The sequence below is a fragment of the Anastrepha obliqua genome, chromosome 1 (genome assembly GCF_027943255.1).
Source record: "Anastrepha obliqua isolate idAnaObli1 chromosome 1, idAnaObli1_1.0, whole genome shotgun sequence".
Taxonomy (NCBI): Eukaryota; Metazoa; Arthropoda; class Insecta; order Diptera; family Tephritidae; genus Anastrepha; species Anastrepha obliqua.
Genome location: NC_072892.1, coordinates 61716666 through 61743305, shown reverse-complemented (window position 1 = coordinate 61743305; position 26640 = coordinate 61716666). Strand labels below are relative to the sequence as shown.

General features: G+C 37.7%; 1 protein-coding gene across 4 annotated transcripts in view; it reads left to right on the top strand.

The window, feature by feature from the left end:
- The first annotated feature begins 7650 nt into the window (after nt 1-7650).
- The window catches only part of LOC129245461 (regulator of G-protein signaling loco), an 89153-nt gene continuing 70163 nt past the window's right edge, over nt 7651-26640 (top strand). Inside the window, exons 1-2 of one of the 4 annotated variants that reach the window (XM_054883642.1) lie at nt 7651-8598; nt 8663-11136. In XM_054883642.1, the coding sequence (XP_054739617.1) occupies nt 8677-11136 (2460 nt within the window). In that variant the 5' untranslated portion in view covers nt 7651-8598; nt 8663-8676. Of the gene's footprint in view, nt 8599-8662; nt 11137-15244; nt 15330-18950; nt 18995-21899; nt 22246-26640 lie in introns of those variants that run through there. The other 3 variants (XM_054883657.1, XM_054883665.1, XM_054883674.1) reach the window with 3 other exon arrangements.

Here is a 26640-nt window from a genome sequence, read left to right as displayed (position 1 = left end):
GGAAATAAATTTTTAAAGCAAAAAAATGGAAAATTTGAATGTGCTGGAGGAGCTGCCTCCCTTAAAAGAAAAGTCTGCAATTTGTAACCTACAAACTTCCGCAATTGCCAGTACTTCCGCTTGGGAGACCCTGCAGGCAAGCCTCCCTTACAAATTTTTCAATTCTAAATCTATGGGAATATACCTATATACACAATCTATTTTAGAGCCATCTGTGTAGACAGTAGTGTCGAAGTTGTTTAGTAAAAGTTTCTTACTCCATTCCTCCCGAGATGGACCAGGTATTGCGTTTTTCGTTTTTTGTCAACTAGCCGACAAATTTAAAAATCGAAATAAACAGGGTGTTTTAAATCAGATGATCTCAGTTTAAGTCAAACTTCACAAAACATTTAATTATTTAGATGCTTGGAAACCTTAAAAAACTTTATAGGTTTAAAAAAGGAACTAAAAATTCAATGACTAAATTTTAATTTCATGGTGGCCCCACGCTGATGCCTTTGACTACAGCACTTTTTAGCATAAAACGGAAGAGATATCACTATTTGTCGGAAAATAGAGAAAATTTGTGGGGAAATAGAGAAAATCTAGTTTTACATACATTTTTAGGTTAGGCAGCTGCTTCCAAATGCATATTTTTCAAAATACTCGATTAAACGATTACCATATCAAGCACCCACCCGAAACTTCGGAAAGGAAAACTAACACACGGACATGTGCTTGTTTTTTGGCAACGCCCCCGCAGGAAAATTTACTACTAACGCACGTGGAATTCTGAATTTGAATCATGTACTGTTTTCCATCAGTTGTTTACTACATAAGCAACTTCTAAACTTCACGCGTCGATGTTCTTATATATACATATATAATTGGCGGGGGGTATACTTTGGGTGTTTGACCGAGCTCCTCCTCCTATTTGTGGCGTGCGTCTTGATGTTATTCCACAAAATGAAGGGACCTACAGTTTCAAGCCGACTCCGAACGACAGATATTTTTATGAGGAGCTTTTTCATGGCAGAAATATTAGAAAAATGTGTTTCTTAATTTTGGTGTTTCACCCAGATTCGAACCTACGTTCTCTCTGTGCATTCTGAAGTGTAATCACGCACCAACCCACTCGGCTACGGCGACCGATGTTCTTGGGATTATCAATTATCCTCGGAAACCTTACTTTTTTGATCTCCAGAACTGGTACTAAATTCGAAAGACGAAATCTGGTAAGCTCAGAATCTAAAGCTAAATTCGAAAAATCTTATTTTCGAGGAGTAAAACTCTGTTTTAGCTCACATTACTACCACATTAGTCTAGTCGACGGAAGTCAGAAGAACAGAAGTCACAAACAAACGCCAACATTGATAAATATGGAACGAAGGAATACCTGGAGGCTCATGGCAGTGATAACTGGCTTCTGGCCCATAGGTGAGCAAGCAGCTTTACAATTCATACCGCCGTAGTTGTAATCAATCGGAGAAAAAGGAAACTATCCCCTACTTCCTCTGCGAATGCCCTGCCCTATGGAAGGCGAGGTTGCTAACCCTTAGCAAACCGCTTTTTGAGAACCTCGAAGAGCTGGCTGGTACAGACATAAACAACCCAATGGCTCAAACTGAATATAGTCGTGTAGGAATAACCCATATAACTTGTTAGTAGCGCGGATGTGGCAACGAAATGGTACAGAAACGCTCTTTGGATTCTTGGAGAATCACCACTTTTTGATTCCACCACCGTTTGATACTTGAGGCAAGTGTACTCATTCTCAGCTCTTATTTTTCTTTCTCTCCTAAATTATGCATTTATTTTATAACCGAATTTTTATTAAAATTCAGGTATGACTCACAATTATTGAATTCGAAAAATAAATATATTTATGCATCGTACAGTGAAACCTCTCCTAACGGACACCCCTATTAGATGAACATCTCCGTCTGTTGAAATATGCACTTTTGAAAAAATACAGATATATTTTTGTTTGAATGATTTAATATCGGCATCTTTTATTCAAATAAGAAATAGTATTAAACTAATTGAAAAATGAAAAAGTTCTACAATAAGCTGCCCTCCCACGGAGTGAACACCTCTCTTGAGCGGACCAAAGTTGGCTGACGGTGCATCAGTGACACTGTATACATACAGATGAAACACATGGGCTGAAAAGTCCAGTGTTTAGTAAAGAAATTTGTTTAATTCATCAACGAAGTATCCCTCAAGAACAACGCAATCATTCCAGCGCCACTTTAACATTTCAATACCCCTTTGTCACTTTTGTGGAACGATTTATCTTTTGCCTCAAAATAGGCCTCAGTTTCAGCGGTAACCTCTCTCTCACCCGTGTAAAGTTTTCTTCTTTTTTTTTGGTCTGCGAACAGTCAGAAGTCGCTGGAAGCCTGGGAATTTGGCGAATACGGCGGATGTGGGAACAATTCGAAGCTCAATTCTCATCGTTTTGCCGTAGTTTTGATTGACTTGTGACACGGTGCGTTGTCTTGATGAAAAAAAAATTTTTCTTTGCTCTATGCGGACATTTCTTTGCTATTTCTGCCTTCAAACACTTCAATGACGCTGTGTATTATTCACTGTTGATGGTATTCTCATTCTCAAGATGGTCGATGAATATTACACAACACATACATCACAAAACACCGAAGCCATAATCTTTCCAGCCGATTGTTGTCCTTTCGGGCACTTTGAACGAGGTTCACCAGCTGCTGTCCACTCAGATGACGATCGTTTAGTTTTCGGAGGGAAGAATGAGACGGAAGAATGGATCCATCTTCCATCCATTGTTACAAATCGACGCGAAAATTCTGGCTTATTACGTTTAATCATGGCCAAACACTGCTCAGAAGCATCAACACGTTCTTGTTTTTGGTCAACAGTGAGCAAACGTGGCATCCACTTTGAACATGCAATATAAAGCCAACACATTCTTTTGATATCTTTCCGATGTCAGCTAACTTACGTAACTTCCCTTTTCGACCATTCAAAATAATTTTATGGATTTTTTTGATGTTTTCTGGTGTTGCCGCCCTATTTGGACGTCCACTGCGTTGTGCATCATCGGTGTCTCTACGATCGCGTTTGAAGTCAGCAAACCTTCATTTTATTGTTGTTTCTGATGAAGCCGAGTCTCCATAACACTTTTCAAGCCATTGTTTCGCTAGAACGGTGTTTTTCTCATCATGAAGCAGTATAAAATTAAAGCATGAAATTCTTTTTGATCTATTGTTTCGAAAATAACGAAAGTAGCGTCACTCTTAGCAGAATAACTCACGAACTAATGAGTAGAATATCATGAAATTTTAACAGATGTCTTTTTAAGATTAGTACTAACTGAAAAAGAGGGGAATGCAATAAAACTAGTGTCCCCTATATGTTAGGCCCGGGACTTTTCAGCCCATGTGTTATATATCAAATTCCAGCTCTAATCTAACCAGTCAAGAAATCTGTGTTTATCACCTCGGTTGTCACACTCCGAAGACAGATTTAGCCACTCACAACATAAGTAGCAAGATTTACACCACAAATTGAAGGAGTAACTCGGCCAAACACCTAAGAGAAGTGTACGCGCCAATTTTTTTTTTTTTTTTACATAAGTAGCGAATTGGTTCACAATTAATGAATTGGAGCTGGTTCTGAACCGCACTTTTTTACAAATTCAGGCTTTTCTTCTAGGAGCACTGTGGCACACATTGCTTTGATCAAAGCGAATTTTTTACAGGTGATGGCAACCACAGATAAGTAAAAACATACATGGATTTGTTGTTGCCTTTGGTGTAGGCATCACGTCAAAATCACCTGTTTGTTTTCAGGGTGATTTGCTTGTGAAACGTAAACAAAGTAATTCAAGCTGCCCGTTTAAATTGCTTAATACTTCCGATTCATTTATTGAACCTTAATAAATCCACCTTGGCTTTGACACTGTCACACTCTGATGGCGGATGTGCTACATAACATAATCGCGACTTGAGTAGGTAAATTGGTACTAGTCTTGAACCAAACTGTTTTTACTAAATCAAGTTCCCCTGCAGGGAATTATTTGATATTAAAACGCATATCAATGATTAAATATATTTATTGTGTTACTGAAAACGATTTACATTATAATTACCATCAACACTTTACTGACACACTTGCATATACTCGTACACACTTGTATACTCGTGCATATATACATATGTAAGTAGATGTGTGTGTATTTACAAATATTCAAAATATCACACTTTGGAATTAATGAGCAAAATTAAATGTAAACTATTAAACAATTGCACACAATGCAGGCTCATATATGTATGTACCGATGTTTAAGAGAAGAAACCGTGATAGTAATGAAAACATAAATAAACAAAAACAAAAAAAAAAGAAATATGTAGATAAATGTATGAAAAAATAAGATAAAAAATTAAATTATTGCAATTCAGCTGGAATGCTGCTCAGGTGCAAATTTGATTTATTTCATTTCAAAATGTATTTTGCATAAATGTCAGTTGTTTTTATTTTTAATTTTATTAAATTTACATTTTTTTCAATATTTTCACCGCATTAAAATAGTCGTGAAAAAATTAAGTTGAAATGCTGCTAATAATACTGTTATTATTTATTGCGATAATCAGGTAAATTTGATTAAAAAAAATACGAACACATAATTAAACATTAAAAATAAATTACTTGTTAAAGAAAAATGTTAAATAATATCAGCGTAATTGCTGTGCTTAGTTACACATTAAAAAATACAAATGTGGCAGAAGAATAAAAAAGTATTAAACACAAAAGGCGGTATTATATACAAGAACAAGTAATATATAAAAAAGTATATTATTATATTAAAATGCCTATATATTGGCAACGCGGAAATAGAGCTGTCTTACCATAACTTTGTTGTTGCATTTTAAGCACATTTTTCGTCAAGTTAATCGAGCATAGAAATAGAGAGTGGGGAAATTACGAATAGAAGAGGCCTTAAAAGGCATTCATTTATTTTGCCACCTCAGCTGGTATCACATCTCATCAAACCGAAGAAAAATTCGTAACACAAGGCTCAACGTTTTGAGTTCACCACACATTTGCACATTAGGTTAGGTTAGGTTAAATGGCTGCCCTTGCTTAGGGACCACTTGAACAAATATTTCATTTGCACATTAATTGTGAATAAAATTATTGAAAAAATAATAATTTATGATACCGACTGCGTTTGGTGATACGCAGTGCCTTTTGTGTCATTTTGAAATTCAATAACCCTTTGAAGCGAAATACATTTTTATAATGGAAGCGATTTAAGGGGTTATATACAGTTAAAATTTACAAAAAATCGATTTTTTTGCTTAATGTACATATATTTAAGAATACACACAGAAGCTTTAAAATCGTTCCGGTGAATATTTTCGAAATTACACGCAAATTGGAAAAGGCGTTTCAGAGTACGTGAAAGTACAAGGCAAACTTTAAACCCGCTTTTCTCAAAATGGTGTTTTCAAAGTCGGTTAAACCAATTAGTTTCAAATTTTAACGCGAACTTCCTGAATATTTTTTTTTGTAATTAATGGAAGATTTTTTCTCACCGATAAATATTTTTTTTTATAAACAATTTAAAGCCGAAGTTTTGGTCAAAAATCGATTTATTTTTAGAAACCGTCATTTGTCAAAAAAAGTGTATTATACTTATTCCTTCGATTAATTACTAGATTTAGCATTACTTTAACGAAATCTATTTTGTTTTTTAATTTCAGAGGATCCAGTTCAGAGGTGGTCACCGCTAAACGTCTTTTTAAGAGGAGCTCCCGGATATCAGCTGTAGCTCCTTTCCAAATAAATCTTTTTTAATACTAATACTAAGTCTTAAAATACAGATAACATAATATATGCACAAATTTTCAGATTATTAAACTTAAAAGTTTTCTCAGAAAAAATTCTGGAAAATTCGTTTTTTTCGGCCTTCTAACTGTATATAACCCCTTAATTGAGTTCTGGAGAAATTTAGATAACAATTTGTATACTTAGCTCTATTTCCTTTTGAGTTATTATGACTTTTTCCTTCCACGTATTATTGCGAACAAATTGTTTATATTTTTATTTTTTTATTCCAGCTTAAAATAAAATACAAGCCATTTTAAAAATATACTTTTAGCCAGGCTCTGTCACAAAAATAACAATATTACATAGTACTGAATAAAGTACGTTTTGAAGAATATGGTTCCTTTGTCATCAATTTAATTTCTTAAAACAAAAACTAGGATTTAGTGCAAAATAAATGATATTCAGTTCCTTCATTTTATATATCATAGTGGAGGACAACAGTTTTAATTTTTTGTTGTTGAAACTTTGGTCTTTAAATTTTACTCTTTCCAACACTGTGCAGTGCGATTACTCTGTGCTCACCGACACACTCGCAAAGTCAGTTTTGCCGAGCTATGCTTTATAGTGAGAATTAACCTGTAAATTTTGAGAATTTCCTATCAGAGAGAAAACTATCCAAAAAGATATAACAAAAACAAGAAACTTGCGTACGCGAACACAACTACTGTCTTTCCGTGAAAATCACCACAGTGGGAATATTTGTTGAATCCCCTAAAAAAATATCTTTTCATCAATAATGAGGAAGTGGCAAATAGATGAAGCAACTGGTATAAATGAGCATATCCTGGCAGCGCTGGAATAGAACTGCCTAAAATTACATTTGTTTGTGAAAGAGTGAGCGTACCAGTCTTATGAAGTATAACCATGTTGAAATGATTTTTATCTATTTCAATCTATCGTCGCCGAGGTATAACCAGAGAACATTGATGCGTAGGTAGATAAGGTTCAGTCCTGGCCCGTTCTTCACTTTGGGGAGGATCAAAACCTGGCAAGATCAACTCAGAAATTGCTTCATCACAATCAATCATCATACATCAATGTTCTCTGGTATAACCAGAGAACGCAAAGGTGATAAATACTAGGTTTGCTCGTTAGATATGGCTTTGGATTCGACGTCATTCGTTTTGTGTTTCACAAAATTTATCTTTAATTAAATTTTGTTGTTACTTTCACTTGCAAGTTTGTCGTCCAATGAGCCAAGCAGAGGGATAGCGAATAGAAGAGGCATAAATACTTCTGCCGAACTTTTCGTAAAGTTTTTCTCTTTTGGAGAAATTTTTCTTACAAATGGAGAAAGTCTCACTATTCTTAGATAAGCGTTTTTTCGTAGCAAGTGTTTTCGCAAGTCACTATCAAAGCCGTTGAGTCATTTTGTGTTCTTTGGCTAGGATAGAATCAAAGGTCACCTATTGTACAATGTAAAACGCTAAATTATTCGTCCTAGTCGGCAGTCACGCCCAGTAATTTTTCCTTCTTTACAACAATTTAAGTTTGTTTCATTATGGTTTTTGCGTTTACTCCAATTAAACGTTACAGAGTTACACAAGTTTTAAAATGCCCTAATTTCTGTTGACTCCATGCGCATGTCACATGACTATTTTCGTTCCTTCGTATATAATTTAAATTCCTTGGATAACCTCATTTTAAAAACACACCACTGTTAAACATCCACCGGCTTAATGCGTTCGTAACCTGTTGTAATCAGTCCGCGTTGCAACTCTGGTTTTACTTTTGTAATTTTCTCATTCTCCCTTTTTCTGCATTTGACAGCTTGATCAGTTTAATGGTGAAAAAATGCCAACCTGTAAAATATCTTTGCGTTTGCGCTGTTTGTTGTTTGACAAATTAATTAAAATTCAAACAAATGACCGCTAAATTATAAAGTGTAAAATAAAAATAGTAAATTGTAGGTGCAAATCATTTGAATGTAAAGTGTAGTGTTTTTGAAAGTATGGAATTGTTTCAAAATGCTGGGTAGCGTAAGACTCATTCCAAGGACGTTAAAACAAAAGAAAAGAGGCGTAAGGAATTTTCTAATTATGTGAATTCATATGAATGAAATTTCATATTAAAGTACTAAAAATCGGAAATCGCAAACCTAAAAACGCTGCCTTTTTTTGAGAATAACAAAGCATTGATCAAAGGTATCGTTTAACAAAAATAATTTGGTCACCAATCACATACCTCTTCATTTGGTAATTTGACATTTTTTCTCAATGAAAACCGGACTGGTTAGTTCATTTGTGCGTTCGCTTAGAAACAGCCATGGCCAATACAAATAAGAATACGTAAAACGTTGTGTATGCAGGCTCTGTTACAGCTAAAGCAATCCAGTGCCGAAGAGCAATTAAAAAAACACGTAGAAAAACAATAAAAGAAAAAGTGTAGAAACAACAAACGTGTAGGCCGCAGCAGCCAAAGTGGTAAGCGGAGTACCGCGTTAGGTGTGTAGGAAAAACTTGATTTTACGTGCCTCCCTTCATTGCTTTGCCGATACAAAAACAGACAATAAACAAACTCCAAACTATTAACTTGGGATTTTTTGTGCTGGTGAATGATCTACAAGTGCGGCTGCGTACTCTTCACAACGGTTGATAAAGAAGCATTCGCATTTGTGCACCGATGGCCCACCATAATTAAATCTAAGACACGCGACAAGCAAGTTTACCAACTACCTTTGGCGTGTAACAACAGTATTGTGGAGTTTGAAGCTATCATCATTTTAAATTTGCGCGCTCAGTGAGATTGCAGGTTAGCAACCAAATTTAATTTTGCCATCATGTTCGTGTCATAATTAATACCAACTTTTTTTCAGTTTTCACATCAATTATGCATCACCATCATCCACTATCACCCTCACAGTCTGCTGCAGGTGCACCTTCTGCTGGCAGCAATGGAGCGGCCTCCGCGCTGCCTAATGTAAGCGCCAACAACACTGTAGCTGGTCCTGGCAGTGGTAATGGGCCCAGCACTAGTGCAGGCACTTCACATGTGCAGCAGCGACGTCGAAAGAAACGCCCGAACTATGGTACACGCACAGTGGAGGTTCGTCGCGGTTACAATGGATTCGGTTTTACCATATCTGGCCAGCAGCCCTGCCGTCTATCGTGTATAGTTGCCAATTCACCAGCAGACCAGGCTGGACTACGCGCTGGTGATTTTCTAATATCGGTTAATGGTTTAAACGTGTCAAAGTTACCACACGAAACTGTTGTGCAATTGATTGGCAATTCATTTGGCAGTATACGGATGCAGATAGCTGAGAACTATTACTCGGATAGTTCGGATGAGGAGAATGCAGCGCTCATGCTGCAGCAACAATCGGCTGTCGCGGGATTGAATGGTGTGCTCTCCAGCCAGTTTGGTTTAGCTGGAGGTGGCGCACGCGCTAAGCCCCGTTATCTGCATCACAAAGCGAAGATGCATCGATTGCGCAATTCGCCACAAAAGAAGCGCTCTGTGACTTTACAGCAGCAACAACAATTGGCGCGTGCCGAACAGCTTTCAAAGTGTGTGTCTGCACTCAAACCGATGGAACTACAGAAATTGCGTCCGCTCATTGAGGATCTACCGCTGCCTGCAGGTGGATCTGCGTATGTATTGCCAAGTGGTAGCGCACCAAAAGTAGCTGCAGCTGCTGTAGCAACTTCGTCCAACTCTGGCGCCGACTTGGCAAATGTAAATGCCATGGCGCGTGCACCGGCTGCTGCGTTGGAATATCGCGCAATTGTCGGTTATTTGGGCACTATCGAAATGCCGAAACAAATTTCGAATAGTTCAAAATTGCAGACAGTCCGCTCTTGCATACGCAAATTACGGCAGGAAAAGCGGCAACCCAACATGGTATTAATGACTATACTGCCCGACTGTCTGCGTCTACAAGCGGCGAACGGCAATACACTTGCAAGTTACGCCTCTGAACGCTTAAACTATGTGAGCTCATCATCGGAAAGTGAGAATCGTTTCTTCGGTTTGGTCACCAGTGCCGTGCACACCTCACAAATGGACGAAGAAGATGAAGATGACGACGATCTGCACAATGACGCAATGAATGCACGCAATGGTCAAGCAGCAGTAGGTGCTGGTGGCAATAATGGGAATGCGCACATCAGTATTTCGAATAGTTGCCATGTTTTTGTAGTGGACACAAAGTTGTGTGAGCATCAGACGCATATGCCGCGCGCTGCCGAATTTCGTATACACTGTACACGCGATCCCATATCAAGTCTGTGCCTGGAGTTCCCAAATAACTCCGAATACGTCGTGAATCTCATACGCAGCATGTATACAATGCGCATAATGCCACCGGTGGTCAGACATCATGCGGCCGAGGATCTTATGAATGGAGGAGGTGGCGGGGGGCCAGCAGCGGCTGCGCATTCACCACAGCCCAGTAATCATAGCGAGATCTCAACAACCACATCGAATTCGGATTCGGGCATAGGATTTCACAATGACTGCAACAACATCTCTGATCGCATACTAGTGGTGGACTTTCCCGGTGCGCCGGAGCTACGCATGCGGCCAATGAGCGCACGTCCGATGGGCATATTCAACAACTTCGACAATGTTATAGATAAGCGACCAGCTGCACGCGCAATGCCTGAAGCGAACACACCACCCGAGAGCGCTGCTGGTGCATCCAATAGCAGCAGCGTGCATTGCCAAGTGGCATGTCCAAATCTACTCGCTAACTTCAATCTCATCAAGAGCCCTGCCACGTCGCTACAAACAACACGCTCTTGTGATGATGTGCTGGCGTTGGTCGAACGCAGCGCAGACGATGGCGAGGCAGCCATTTTAGATCAGCAGCAGCTAGCCGTACCTCATGCATCCATGGACGATATTTCATTGCACTCTGCCGCTCCCTCAGCGTCTGCCATAAGCTGTTCCGCTGCTGATGATCATCTCTTTCTACATCCTGCCGCGTGTATGCTGGCGATGCAACATCAAAAACTACGTCCCACTGCAAGCCAAGTGTATACGTTACTGCAGGATTGCCTATCGCGCGCGCGCATTTCACGGCAATCAACCGCGGATACGTTACATAGTAAGCAACAAAATGCGCAAAGCAGCAGCATAACTGGTGCAGCTGCACCACCGCCAAATAAGCGGCATTCAATTGGCTTTCAAGCATCAGATATTGCGCCGCCGGCTTCAACGCTCACTGGCGGGAATTTTGATACGAATATATGGAAAAGTTTGCAAGACTTACGCGATAATAACGGCAAGGAACAGTCAAATGTGCCACGCATGCTGGATGGCATCAACAGTGAACCAGATCTGCTGGTAAGTTCGTAAGCATATACAGAGTGGATTTTAATGAATTTGCTACATTAGTCTGATAGTTAAAAGAATAACTACTTTTCTAAGCGTTTCTTTTTGCGAATTTTTGAGTGTCGAATGGCGATGACCTTATCTTCCATAAGAAAACACTTTGTGAATAGATTAATTTAGATAAAAATCGCAATTTAAATTTCAAGATTTAGCGACTGATAAGACACAAGAATAAAATGTACTAAACAAATAATTTAGGGCCGTCCTCAATATTAAACAACTCGAAATCCAAGCCCATTGTGGACATGAAACATGAAATGATAGAAAATGTTTGAAAAAATATTTGGGAGGTTATGAGTAAAAGATTAAGGCCAGTAAACAGTGATGAATCTGCGGGGGTGGGGTATATCTTGATGGCATGGCCGCATTACTACTCTTGATACTGTTTTTGCATCATTACTAACCTCTGTCAATGTCCGTGAAGCTTCACTCTTTATGCAAATTGCATACATAATCGCTTATCCAATTCATGATTCCTGTGAGACTGATTCCGGTTATTGGTTTTAAACCCTGTGGGGTAACCGCTGATCTGCGGTTGGCCAATTCATCGCCAATTTCATTTCCTTGAACACCGCGGTGTCCTGGAACCTATATAACTACAAGCTTATTCCCTATTGCAACAGAATTGTGCTCTTCTTACATTTTTGAACAATATTAGAAGTTTGCTTTGCATTCTCCAGAGCCCTTAGTGCAGCCTGATTATCAGACTCCAATCTGTTTGCCGCTACATCTCCTCTCAATGATCCATTCTGCTACTTTCAGAGTGACAAAACTCGAATGATTTCAGTTTTGATAAGGGATTATCGAAAAAGTTCTCCTTGTTGGAGGCCACACAAATTACTGCACGAATCACCCCGCTCTGAATATATGGAAAATGTGTACGGCACTTCATACATTGAAATTTTACTTTTGTTAATACTTTTTGTCTATACAAACTAACGAAATTGGAAACGGTACTTTTCCGTTTCGACTTATTTCTGGCGTTTAAGTTGAATTTATTATTATAAGAGCGTACAATTGTTGGCGCATGCCGATGATATCGACATCATCGGCCTTAACAACCGCGCTGTTAGTTCTGCCTTCTCCAAACTATATAAAGATTCAAAGCGTATGGGTCTGGCGCACTCGCGTATCGGCACCCACGTCATTGTTGACAGCCATGATTTCGAAGTTGTAAAAGACTTCGTATACTTAGAAACCAGCATTAACACCGATAACGATGTCATCCTTGAAATCCAACTTAGAATCCAACAAGTGCTACTTTGGACTAAGTAGGCAATTGAGTAGTAAAGTCCTCTTCGACGAATAAAACTAACACTCAGCGATGCTTGGAGTGTTTGAGAGAAAGATTCTGCGTAAGATTTTTGGACCTTTGCACGTTGGCAACGGCTAATATCGCAGGCGGTGGAATGATGAGCTGTATGAGCTTTACGACGACATAGACATAGCGCAGCGAATAAAGATCCAGCGGCTACGCAGTAAAAGTGTTTGATGCGGTACCAGCTGGTGGTAGCAGAGGAAGAGGAAGGCCTCCTTTGCGTTAGAAAGATCCGGTGGAGAAGGACTTGGCTTCACTTGGTGTGTCCAACTGGCGCCGGTTAGCTCTAGAAAGAAACGACTGGTGCGTTTTGTTAAACTCGGCCAAATCGCGCAAGCGGTTATAGCGCGAATTAAGAAGAAGAAGAAGTTGAAATTTCAGCTTAGGTGTATTAAAAGATTTATAGTAGAATTTTATGGCAAATATTTTTGTAGTACATTTTAACCCGTTACGGCTATATTTTGCTCTTTCCCTCAAAAGAGTACCCATCTGTTGAGGAGTTAGAAGGCTAAAATGCTTCACAAATATGTTGCTCGTAATTTTATTTATTTTTTTTTTAAATAAAACTGCTGAACAAATCATACATCTCATATCTAAGGATTACATACATAGTTTCCGATGCCGGGTTACCTCAAGAATGCGCAAAAAATGTAAAACGTTGTTAAGGGGTCATAAAATTTGACGTCTAATAAACTTTCAAATCGTCGATACACAATTTTTTCTTCTCCCCTCTACTGGAATATGTTCCATATAATATTTCCGAAACTTTGTTATTTTAGAAAAACTTAAATTTTGTCTTATAGTGATTTAAAAAATATTGAAAGCAAAATATGAATACTAATTGGTTCTAATTGTGTGGCTACCACTGTATACATACATATGTATATAAACGCTCATGCAGTCTGAATTATTCGTGCTTGTCAATATATTTCTACCAGTATTCGCTTTTGCGTTTTTCCATTTCCTTATCAGCAGAAACTAACTGATAAGCTAACAAAAAATTCTCAAAACTTTAAGTGAGTACACTCGAAAATGTATCAAAGCTCATTTGGTTGTCCAGTCAACGTATTCATGCCATGCCCTATATACCTATATATATAATTGGCGCGTACACCCTTTTTGGGTGTTTGGCTGAGCTCCTTCTCCTATTTGTGGTGTGCGTCTTGATGTTGTTCCACAAATGGAGGGACCTACAGTTTTAAGCCGACTCCGAACGGCAGATATTTTTATGAGGAGCTTTTTCATGGCAGAAATACACTCGGAGGTTTGCCATTGCCTGCCGAAGGGAAACCGCTATTAGAAAAATGTGCCCTAGAGAGCATAGAAATTTTCGAATTTCTCGAGAATTTTAGCCTTATTCAAAAATGCTTGAAAATTTTAATTATGATTCAAAGGCAAATTCTCCAAAAAAATATTCAAATATATTTTGTTAGGAAAGCAAATTGAATTTAAATCCAAACCTTGGAGCTTTCACAGGCGTCAAGGCTCAATAAATTTTAAGCTTCTAATCCAATTTCGCTTTTCTTAATTTCTTAGTTGCTCAGTTTTGAAGCATTCTGTAAACCGCCGGCGTTTCTATACATCATAAACATAATCTCATTCTCTTTTGTAATCAAACTTTTCTTCGGTAAAGCATGAAAGACAGTCAAGTGATAAAATTGTTGGCCATCTATTGCGATCTTGGTCCTACCCAATCCTTCTGACGCTGATCTGCTGCAATGCTTGAGACGTGGTGTGAGATGTTTAGATTAGATAGCACTCACTATCCTTATTGGTAAGAATGAAAAGGATTTCAGTAAATGGATAAGCTAACAAGAGATGATTATATTGCCTTAGCTATTCGGCTCTATAGTCTTACGATTAGGTACTGAGTGGGTAAATTAAGAGCGAAGCAAGTATTGGGGAGTAATAGAGGGCTTAGATACTTGAAACCATTTTGTAATACTTACAACAGAAAGGACTTTCAAGTATTTGGTTAGTCTAACATTAGGCTACTTACTGATTACTTACCCAGTCAAAATTGCACTTTCGCACATAGATCGCTTAGATGCGTCTACAGAGAGGGTTACATTGGCACCTTTGGCTTAAGAATGATGAGCTGTCAGAGCATATTTTCTGTAAATTTACAGCATTGGGCAGACAGCGATTAGAACACTATAACTCCTGTGTAATCTCGAGGCTTCGGGTTGCTCTTCAGACCAAATACGGCAAATTTGCTTATTTATGTAGCCATTAAGCCAAAAACGACCTCATCGCTGAGCACCAGAAGTTGTCAATGAATACTGAATAAATGATGTATTTAATTTGACAGTAGTTACGCGAAATCTGTCAAAAAAAACCCCCTATTGGAAAAGTACCTCCAATCTAATCACTCTTTACAAGATACCCTTAAGGTTGCGGTGTCCATTCATTTTGCCACTTCCAGTATTTTATTTATCCATCCAAATTATATTACAGTTTTAAAGTTTCTCACCTCATAGAGGTACAGATATTGAATACTTAATCACCAAATGTTTAAAAGCAAAAACATTATCGAGCATGCAATCTTCACTAACTAAGCATACCTCCAAAGAGCTGGTAGCGTTCATGCGTGGCGGCGCTCGACTTTCGCAAGACGCCACTATCGCCAGTCAGTATCCCCTCACCTCCCTGTTTAGAGACATTTTTTCAAGCGAATTTTTGCAAAGGAAACATGATGAGTGTCTATGAGTACTCAGTAACGCGACTGCTATTCCAACTGACTACACGTAAACGTCGAAATAGCTCCTCGAAAAAGCTGCGCGTGTTCACTAAAAATATAGCATTAAAAGAATTAAGCGCAATTTGTGTAAGACGACATGCAGTGGTTGTGATTTGTAAAAAAAAGACAAAAAAATGCGTGGCTGTGATTTGTAAAAACAAAATCAAGAAAAACTCTGATTTTTTAATTTTACTACATACGTACATATCCACATGCATTGCACTGATAAAGGAAATAATTGTGTATGCAAATGTGGTAATTTTTGAGATTTGTGTGAGCTAAAAAGACAGAATAAATAAGTGGCCACTCCCGGTGGCTTGTGAGTTCAGTCGCGTCAGTGGGGTCATCACTTAACTTGGCGGTTATTCATATGGGAATTTGGTGTGTGGTATCTTGATATCTGCATACATATGTATGCGTGTATACTCCCTGTAGGCGATTGGACTATTGCAAGACTAGTGCGGTATCAGCTCTTTTATAGACAATACCAGTTTTGCTTATTATAGGGTGCTACACCAAAAAACAAAAAATTGCAGGTTTTCCATCAGAATTATAAAGTTTATTATATTCTAAAACTCACCAAAATTGTCTGACCAAATATTGAGATTTAAGTGAGATTCGAAAATACTTCCAAAAATGGAGTTTCTTATAAATAAAATTAGTTTTAAGAATTTTTTCCCCAAAAACCAACTCAGATGATAGAAGAGTTTAAGATTAGAGCGTTTGCATATGTTAGGTTAGCTTATGTGAAGTGGCTGTCCCTCGACGCACCTAGGCCAGTTAGAGGCTCCATGTGATACCACCTTAACTATCCTAGCCTTACTCTACTTGGTCCTCTCTAAACCATTTTGTGGTCTTTATAAAGCGTGTTATGCTAGCTAGTTTGAGATTCGCAACATCCGCAATGTTGTCCAGAAAAGCGAGACCGAGCAATCTCAACCGTTTTCTACACAGAGCCGTGAGCCCGCATAGAAGTTGTTCGACTGTCTCTTCCTCGTCTATATTGACAGCGTCTACAATAGTTATTGAATGGTGTTCGTAATCTACTGCCTTGTCTTCCTACACCCTTTTTGGGTGTTTGGCCGAGCTCCTCCTCCTATTTGTGGTGTGAGTCTTGATGTTGTTCCACAAATGGAGAAACCTACAGTTTCACGCCGACTCCGAACGGCAGATATTTTTATGAGGAGCTTTTTCATGGCAGAAATACCCTCGGAGGTTTGCCATTGCCTTGCAAGGGGCGACCGCTATTAGAAAAATCTTTTTCTTCATTTGGTGTTTCATCGAGATTCGAACCTACGTTCTCTCCGTAAATTCCGAATGGTAGTCACGCACCAACCCATTCGGCTACGGCAGCCGCCTATGTCGAGCTTGTCCTGACTAATTTGAAGCGAGGAGCGCAATCTAGCTAACTCATCCATGTTGCAGTTACCTTTAATGTTACTACCCTAATGTAGATGTTGGGCTCTATTAGAGAGACGAAGCATTGCCGTTATTTATGGCATAAGATCTGATTCATGCGCTTGATAGATAGATACAGTAGCACTTTCGCATTATGATTCTCTACTCGCCATAATACCTCATGCAGACCCAGTTCTTTCAACAAACCTAACACGGTACTTTTCTAGCCGTATCAGATGATATAGCATAACATTCGAGAAGCGCAAGTGATGATTTCTCCGGAGAAAATCGCAGAATCTGCAGGAGTCGTTAGACCATATCCCGAGTCTGTGCAGATGACTGCGTAGTCTGCAATGACCAGAAAGAGTGCGAGTAATTTAATGTACCCCAATCAAGTGCCGACTAATTTCTCTGATTGTTCATTTATTCGCATAACATCGATTTTTCAGGACATCCATTTAAAGTCCAGCGTAGTCAACTTGTCCAGCGTAGATCAACCAATTGAGGTTATAAAGACGGCCTTAGTGTGCGAAAAAGTAATCATTCGAGGGGTTTTACGGCATGATGTGACATCCTGCAAAAAACAAAGATCATCTATGGCAAAAAGTACGTGGTTATCACAAATTTACAGCGCTCACTGCTTCACAAGATGGCGCTCAGTAGCGTTTTCGGGAAAAATGGACCACCACCCCAAAATCTGCGACAAAGTTTCACCATCTATATTTACATTGGCTTTTCGATAGCCGGCATTGAAGGATTTCCGATTTGTAAAATATTAAAAAAATTGTCTGTCAAAAAAGATGATTTATCTGCCGAATTGAACGTCGAGTTCGAGCTTAAATTAAGAAGCAATAACGATTCGGATGAGCGTTTGCCTTCAAATGATGGTAAAATTAAACTTTGTAAGCGAAAAATTCTCATAATCAACAGTCGTAGAAAATAAGTAAGAACCAAGATGCCCAAATCTTAGTCCCGCGAGAGCAAGGCAGCTAAGGAGAAGGTGCCGAGATGTATCCACCTCATTCTCCATACAGCTGACGCAAAAAGAACTCGAAGTAATTCCAAGTCTTATGGCATGCATTCCTCGCTGTTAGCGACCTGTGAGGACACCCACGAAGTTTGGGAGCTGACATTTTGTCATCCTCAGAAGATCCCTCGACCGCCTCCGATCCACACGTGGCCAGAAGGATTTCGCGACCTTACACGTCTGTGTACTTGCCCAGCTCTCGCCGAATTGATCAGAAGCCCATCGTTCCAGGAGTAGAGCGCAGGTTATGAAGGGGATCACAATCCTCTCCTTTCGCGGATAAACTATCTCACAGGTCCCGTGTCTGGCCAGCTCATCGCATCGCAGTTTCTCGCAATGTCGCTATGACCAGTTACCCAGATGAGCCTATGTCAAAGAATTCGGATGCGAAGTCAAACCAGGCATACCCTGGCCAGTTTCGAATGCACCGTAATTGATCCCAGGGCCCTACTGGTCGCTTGGCCGGAGTAAATATTTACTTCTAGCGAGAAAGCTGCCAGTGTTGAAATGACCTGTGATCATATTTTTTTAATTCGTACCATTTCGGGTAATAGGCAACTAATTCACTTTTGGTCTACATTCCTATGCATGAAAGATGCACATGACTGCAATTTGTTGCGATTTTTTATCAAGAGAAAGAAGAAGAAAAGAAAATTGCGAAAGCGAATATGAGTACGGAAAAATAGTGCAAATTCATGCTGACCAATCGCGCTGACGTCATCGATGTTTTGATGTTTTGTGTTGATTTTGTTTTTAATGTGATTTTTCCTGTTGTCGCTCCCTTTGTTTTTTTTTTTTTATTTTTGTGTGCGCAAGGGATTTTTGTGTCGTCGTGTTGCGTTGCTATAATTGTTTTACAACCTCTATTCTACACAATGCAATTCAGTACATTAATTGCTTTAATTAAATTTCAACCAATTAATAAATTTACACAAACAATCGCACTCGGCCAGCGCGAGTGTCTGTCCCCAGATGCTCAGTTAGTCAGTCGACAGCCCAAGTGACTTAGATACTGCAACGACAATATTTTTGTTATTGTACTGGAATTGCTCAAGTGACCTTTTGTCAATTTGTTGCTCCTTGCCGCGCTCGTTATCGTCGCCACTATTTAGGTGTGCGTTTGTGTGTGTGCGGACACATTTTTCGATATAGTATCTCATAAATTTATGTTGTTATTGTAACTCGTGCTCGCATTGCTACTCTGATCGTGTATGAGATTTTCTTTTGTCAATCAAAAACTTTTACGTTTCAGTTTCTGACGACTTGTGGTTGTGCTGGCAGGTCAGACTTTTATTTTACGCGCATGCAGTTGCGTTGCCATTAAAAAGTAAAAACTAAAAGCTAAAGAAAAATGTATTATTATTATTTTTTATTAAAATAAAATAAAACAATAACCAAACTACCATCGCCAGTGCGCTGTGCTTGGCTGGCAGGCCCAGCTGTGTTCTAATTAGTGCCTAATGTGCCGCCGTCCACGCGCATTTTTTTAAATTTATTTTGTTTGTGTGTTTATTTGAGAAAACTTCCGATGCTGCATACTGCCACGCCGCCGATTACTTCCTCAATGCAAAATTTATGGCGATTTATTTTCAATTTACAAATGTTTATTGTCAATAAAATATAAGAAGTATTATTATCATCATTTATAATTTTTAATATATATTTATATCTTCGTTTAAATTGCAAATCCGTGTGTGTGAGGTTACCAAATTTTAGAGGAGTGCATAAAACTGTCTGTTGGTGCATCGTTCGGTAGTGCCCGGATTCGACCCATTTCAGACTACTTTTAGAAAATATTTTTTTATTAATGACATGCAAATCTCATTTTAGGCACGAATGCCAGTTACGAGGTTTTGCAAAATCATGACACGCGATTCTGCTCAGGATGTCAAATAACGAAAATAAAAAAAAAAATTTATATAAAATAAATTTAATAAAAATTAAACCAAAATATTACCAACAAAAAGTTTAAACGAACAGAATAATCAAAAAAACAAAATCAACACTAAATAGGCATAATAAATAAAAAATGACCACAAAAGGTAGAAAGTAAAATTGCAAGTTATGAAAAAAAGTACTGTAAATAAAATTTTTAGTTATGGTACAGTAAAAAACCACAAATAAGAAAATTTAAAAAATACTGTCGAAAAATATAAAATTAAAATAGGTATGTACGAGTTCGAGTATATGCAAACAAGCAGCAGAAAAAAGTTTTTTTTTATTTTTTAGTTACACACAGATAAAAATAAATTAACAAAAAAGGCAAGGATTAAATCTAAATATTAGGAACATTTTGGAGCAAAAGTGCAGAAAATAATATTTTCAGTTACGACAAAAAACAAAAAATGATATAAAAACTAAAAAATTTAGAAAGTGTTTAAAATAGTGCCGAAAATTCGAAAGTATAATAAAAATAGTATCAAAATAATATAACACAAATTGGACATCATGGGTAAAAAAAATTTGCACAAGTGAAAAACGTACTTATTATTTAAAATAGCAAATTTCATTGAAAATAACTTTACATGAAATCAAAGCAAAAAATTTTAAATGATGAAAAATCCAGTGAGGTAAACAAATTTTCAACAATTAAGGCAAACAATAACACATGGGCTGAAAAATCCCGGGCCTAACAAAAAAAAACACTTTTTTTGTTCAAAATTTGTTTCGTTCATCAACGTAATTTCCATCAAGAACAACGCAATCATTCCAGCCCCGCTCTAACATTTCAATACCACTTTTGTAGAACGATTTATCTTTTGGCTCGAAATAAATAGACTTCCGTTTCAGCGGTAACCTCTTCATTCGAGCGAAATTTCTTACCGGCGACTATTTTTTTTAGGTCTGCGAACAGCCCGTAGTCGTTAGGAGCCAAATCTGGGGAATGTGGGGAGTGGTGGAGGTGGGAACCATTCGAAGTTGAATTGATGTAGTTTTGCCATTGTTCAGCATCATCAACACGTTTTTGTTTTTGGTCAACAGTGAACAAACGCGGCACCCACTTTGAACAGAGCATTATCATAATCAAATCCTCATGCAATATGAAGCCGACACGTTCTTTTGATATCTTTACGATGTACGATGGGTTTTTTATGTTTTCTAGTGTTACCGCCTCATTTGGACTCGACTGATACACTGCGTTGTGCATCATCGGTGTCTCTACGACCACGTTTGAAGTCAGCCAACCATCGTTTTATTGTTGTCTCTGATGGAGCGGAGTCCCCATAACACTTTTCAAGCCATTGCTTCGCTTCAACGGTGTTTTTTCGCCCATTAAAAAGCCGTGTAAAATTATAGCACGAAATTCTTTTTGATGCATTGTTTTGTAAAAAAGAAAAGTAGCGTCACTCTTAGCATAATAACACACGAACAATGAATAGAATGTGATGAAATTTTAACAGCTGTATTTTTATGATTAGTACTACCTGAAAAGGAGGTAAATGCAATAAAACTAGTGTAATTTATATGTTAGGCCTGTGATTTTTCAGCCCAGGTGTTAAATATGAAATTAATGAAATTAATTAATTAATTATGAAAACAAATTAATTTATGATCTATAAAATATTCCATCTAAAAAATCTAAGTCCAATATGAAAGAATTTAAAACAGAAAATTTGAAATAAAGTAAAATTAAGAGAGTAAGCTTTAAAATGTGTGCGCTCGTAATATTTTTTTTCATTTTTTTTTTTTCAAGTTTATAAAAAATATCAAAATCATATTTCATTCAAAAATTGATCAAATTCGTAAATTAAGCTATGTAATATAAATAAAGGCAAAAGCCGTAGCAAAAAATAAAAAAGGAAAATATTTCATTAAAAAAATTTTCAAAACGTTAAATTAAATGAAAAAGAGCTGTAAAATAAATATTTGCCCAAAACGTTACAATACAAAAAAAAAAACAAATCTTCAATGGAAAGCAACAACACTCACATCACTTGCTCACTCACCCCTCTAGTGTCTGGTACATTTGAGACAGTGTAAAATTAACATAAATAAAAATCAATACCATTTTGAATGCATCAAAATCACAACCACCGCGCAAATACTCGTAAAAACAAGTATTTACATTACTAATTACACATTCGGTACGCGTTTTTTTTTAATTTGTTTTACTTTTTTATTATAATTTTTTTTTTTTTTCAACAATTTCGCAATAAAAGAAAGTACCGCCTTACAACGGGCTTCCTTGCGCTGATGTGTTTGTTTACATTTGAAGGGCGTCTCACGCACAAACTCACTTCCCACTCTCACCCCTCTAGGCTGTTCTCCTTATCACCATTTTTTGTTGCTGTGAATACTTTATGATGCCGCCAGCGGTAATGAGTTTATCGACTGTCCAAGTTTATTTGTAAACAAAACATCCCACATACGAGTACATACATATAAATTACTCTACATCAACCCACCTACTACGTGTGCGCGTGTACAGTTGTGCGTGCGTGTGCATAATTCATCTACGAATGGATACAATATCTGTTTTGTGCAAAATTCTTCAGATGACACCCTCACTCACCTGAACGGACAATGAACAGTATGTTGGAGCTCGTTTGTGGTTTATATTCGGAGGAGAATGAGCCGGTAAGTGGTAATCTTTAGTGCCGCAGATAATCTGAAATGCAAATATAACTTAGTGCGCAAATAGACCCATTGAAATTGATAAGTGATGACTACTAATTTCGCCATATTGATTTTACCAATACAGAAGACTAATGTTATAGAGACCTATTACATTTTTTAAAAAAGTTTACAAAAACATCGTTCAGTATTTTTCAATGATTTTTCCTTTTTTAAATAGTAAGCTTTCAGTCAACTATAGAACCTCATTCAAATGGCTGCTTTCGCTGGCTCAATTTAATTTTCAAGGAACTCTTTGCGAACCTTTTGCATTTGTATTTAATTTTTATTTAGTATTGGTTTAATTCTCAGTTAATGACCGCAGAAAAGTTAATAGATGAACTGAGAAAGCGTCCCCAGTTATGGGATATGAAAAAAAAAGCGGTTGCGTATTTGCGGTTAGAATTTGAGCTAAGAATTTTTATTTATTTATTTTTTACCTTGACAGCTAAAATAACATTCGTTAGAAGTTCAGTTTTTGATTAGATATTTCATAAATTGGTCGCTTTTCGGTTCAAAGAATTTAGAAAGTACCGAATAGCCGAAATTTTGATATAGAAATTGGCCACCAGGGGGCTGAGTTTGAATACAGTACAACAATTCTGCTAACTTCATCCATGAGTTCCACTGTAATTGCTTACATATGTTACGCCCTCCATCCAGAGAAACTCACAAAAATGGATTGACTGAATGGACTACTGGACTAATTGACAAAAAGCCTGTTGAGATTTAATAGCGAAGTTACAAGAAACATGATGGGTGTATTAACTGGTCATTGTTTAATAGGTAACCACGCCAGAAGGATAATACTCCTATACTACGATTTTTGTAGAAGCTGTCTTAAGGCCGTCGTCTCATTTGAAATGGTGTTTTTTTGGGTGTTTCTTTAAAAGCGTGTAAAACGGAATCGAAACAAGAAATTTTATTTTTGTTTTAAGTATGTTATTTTTTGATCCGTTAGAAAATAAAAAAAAATGTTTGCCATACGAGGTTCGTTCAAAAAGTTGTCAGTCTTCTAAAGAAAAGTATGTCGCTGGCGACACGGATTCCAGGACTTACAGGTGACACCCAAAAAACACCATATCAAATGAGGCGAGGTCCTTAACACAAGAGAAGAGGAAGCAATCAGACACCTCCTATGCGAGTGTGAAGGTTTAGCCCGAGGGAGATTTCGCACTCTTGGTACTGCATTTTTAACAGATGTAGCAGATTTAGCGCATCTAAAACTAACGAAGCTTTGCTTGTTTATAAAATCTGTAGGGATAAGTTCCACAATAGATATACTACAGGTCTAAATTTCTCTTTGCGACAGCCACCCTACCTACCTACCTATGCGCGTTGGCCGTTAAAAAATTCTCAGCGCATAAAAACATATGTACATAATATAAATCATATGATATATATGTATGTGTATGTGTGTGCATGATGGAGTATACCATTTTAGCGTACAACAGTAAACCACAATGCTAATGTAAATTTTTTAATGGTGAAAAATTAACTTGACCACCAGAACGCACAACCTTTTGCATGCATTTAATACGTATGGTACGCAGGTATGTTTGTATGTACATGAATATATGTATATGTGTACACCAGCCAAGTGTAAAATAAAGCACATTATTAAAGTCAAATGCGACAAGTGGAGTCAATTGCAATTATGAACTTTAAATTTTTGATTATTTCCCATGAACTCTTTAACTAAAACTGTGTGCTTCATAAAATTCAGATGCCAGCATTAAGGGCAAAAGTGCACATACCGTGGCCAAATTGTAACGTATTTTTGCCGCACGAAATGTCCATGCCAGAACTAACAAAAATGTTCCCCTGTTTTTAAACATTCACGGACATAATAAAAAAATACATACACACATGCATATTTATAATTAATAACATACATCTACATGCATGCATATGTGAAGGTATTTCGCGGTGGTGGTTAGATCCTGTTGCCACAGCGCCGACATTCCTATACGCCCTTACATGTATGTACATACATATATATGTATACGCCATGCACTGTGCTTAGAGCACTTCCACCTGTCACACTGGCTTTGGCGCGCGGCAGCGTCTAGCATGCGCCACGGTCACTGCACACACAATCGGCTGGATTATTAGAGTGTTTTGTGTTTTAGAGCGTATGAGCGCCGGTTGCAACCTGTTACCCTGAAATGGCGCATTCTGTGTAGCAGGTGGACGTAGCAGTAATGCAAAGCGATTTAAAGGCCTTTAATTTTTTTTCTTTTTTTTTATTAAAAATCTTCGCTTAATTTTTATACGGGCTTTCTAACAGATGGAAAATTTCCTGAAAAAAATTCATTGATTCGATAAAATAAAGTATTTTTAGAGTCTTGATGAAATGGAGGTGCATTGATAAAAACAACAATAAATACATAGGCCTTGAAAAATATTTAAGAACAATACGTTGGCAGCCCCAAATAAGAATATCTTACTGAATGCGGTATATAGCTTAGTGAATATACGAAGGTTCGAATCTCCATGACTGAAACAGCAAAATGAAGAAAAATTTGTTCCTAATTGTCGACAGACAATGGCAAATGGCAAACCTCCGAGTGTATTTCTGCCATGAAAAAGCTCTCCATAAAAACCAAGTCTTTCGGAGTCGGCTTAATACAGTAAGTCCTGCCATTTGTAAAACAATATCAAGGAGGAGTAACAACACACCACAAATAGGAGCAAGAACTCGGTCAAACACCTAACAGAAGTGTAGGAGCCAATTATTTATTTATTTTTACCGAATACAGTGCTATAGCGGTGTTTTCTAGATTTGCATAAATAGTGTGTTTTAATAGCTTGAGAATTTAAAATAATAATACAAAACAGAAATGTTGTTGGAATGATTTTTTTTATTATAATCTGGTGGAGAATTCATGGATTTTTTTTTTTTAACATGATATCCGGCATACGTCCGCCGCGGCTACGAGTTACATAGTCCATTCGATTTCCAATTCTTTCCGATAAATCTGAATTATAAATTTAAATGAGCCAAATTAGCGGTGTCTTCTTCAACACTTCGCGCAATGAACTTCGCAAAGAGATTTATTTTTTTATTTTTAAGTAAATTTTCACAATTTAGAAGCGTTGCTCTGGCGTTAAACGATTCATAATGACTAGCCAAATCTTACTGAAATGTCAAAAAATGTCAATACGGATTGCCATTCTCAGCTGTCAATCCAAATTTAGTTTTAATCTCATATTTTCACACAATGAGTATTGGACCTTATTGCCTTATATCGTGTGACGCTACATGAAATTTCCTCGATTTTCAGAGTAAGATATTTCCAAAAAACAAAAAAGAAAAAAATTTGGTTAAATAAGGCATAGCCAGAGCAGAAATACGATTTTTTGGAATACGAATTATTCGTCATGAAGATCTATATACTTTTGCATGCGTTTGAACCAATTGTCGAAGCACTTTTGCCACTCTGAATGAGGTACCTCCAAAACATGCATTCTGAATGCCGCAACCGCTTCTTCAGGTGTCGAAAAACGTTGACCTCTCAGTTTGTTTTTTACGTACGGGAATAAAAAGAAGTCATTCGGTGCCAAGTCAGGACTATACGGCGGATGACCCATTAATTCGATGTTTTGGGTGCTTAAAAATGCAGTTATTTGAGCCGATGTGTGAGAGCTCGTATTGTCCGGATGAAGAGTGATCCGTCTTTGGCGATTGGTTTTCCTAATTTCTTGGAAGACAACTGGCAAACAAATGGTTGTGTACCACTCAGAATTTACTGTTCTGCGCTGTTCTAGTGGTACGGTTGCGACATGTCCAGTTTTTCCGAAAAACAGGCGACCATTTGCTTGGAAGTGCTTCGTGCGCAAACAACTTTTGTTGGATTTGGCATCATCACACTCATACGGTCGACTGCTGTTTACTTTCGGGCTCATACGCGTAAATCCATGATTCATCACCTGTCACGATGTCATAGACGTGTTTCGAAGCCCCGCGATCGTATTTTTTGAGCATTTCCTTCGTCCAATCGACACGAGCCTTTTTTAGAGCGATTGACAAATTGTGTGGGATCCAACGCGAACAAATTTTTTTGAAAGTCAAATGTTTATGCAATATTGAATGCATGCTGGTCCAACTAATGCCTAAGATTGTCTCAATCTCACAATAGGTCACATGACGATCTTGCAATATCAGTTCGCGCACAGCATCAATGGTTTTCGGAACAACAACTGATTTCGGACTACCTTCACGAAATTCGTCTTGGAGTGAACTACGACCACGATTGAATTCACCATACCATGAATAAACACTGGTCCTTGATGGAGCTTCATCGCCAAAAAATGAATTAAGTTCATCCATGCAATGTTGCTGAGTTAATCCACATC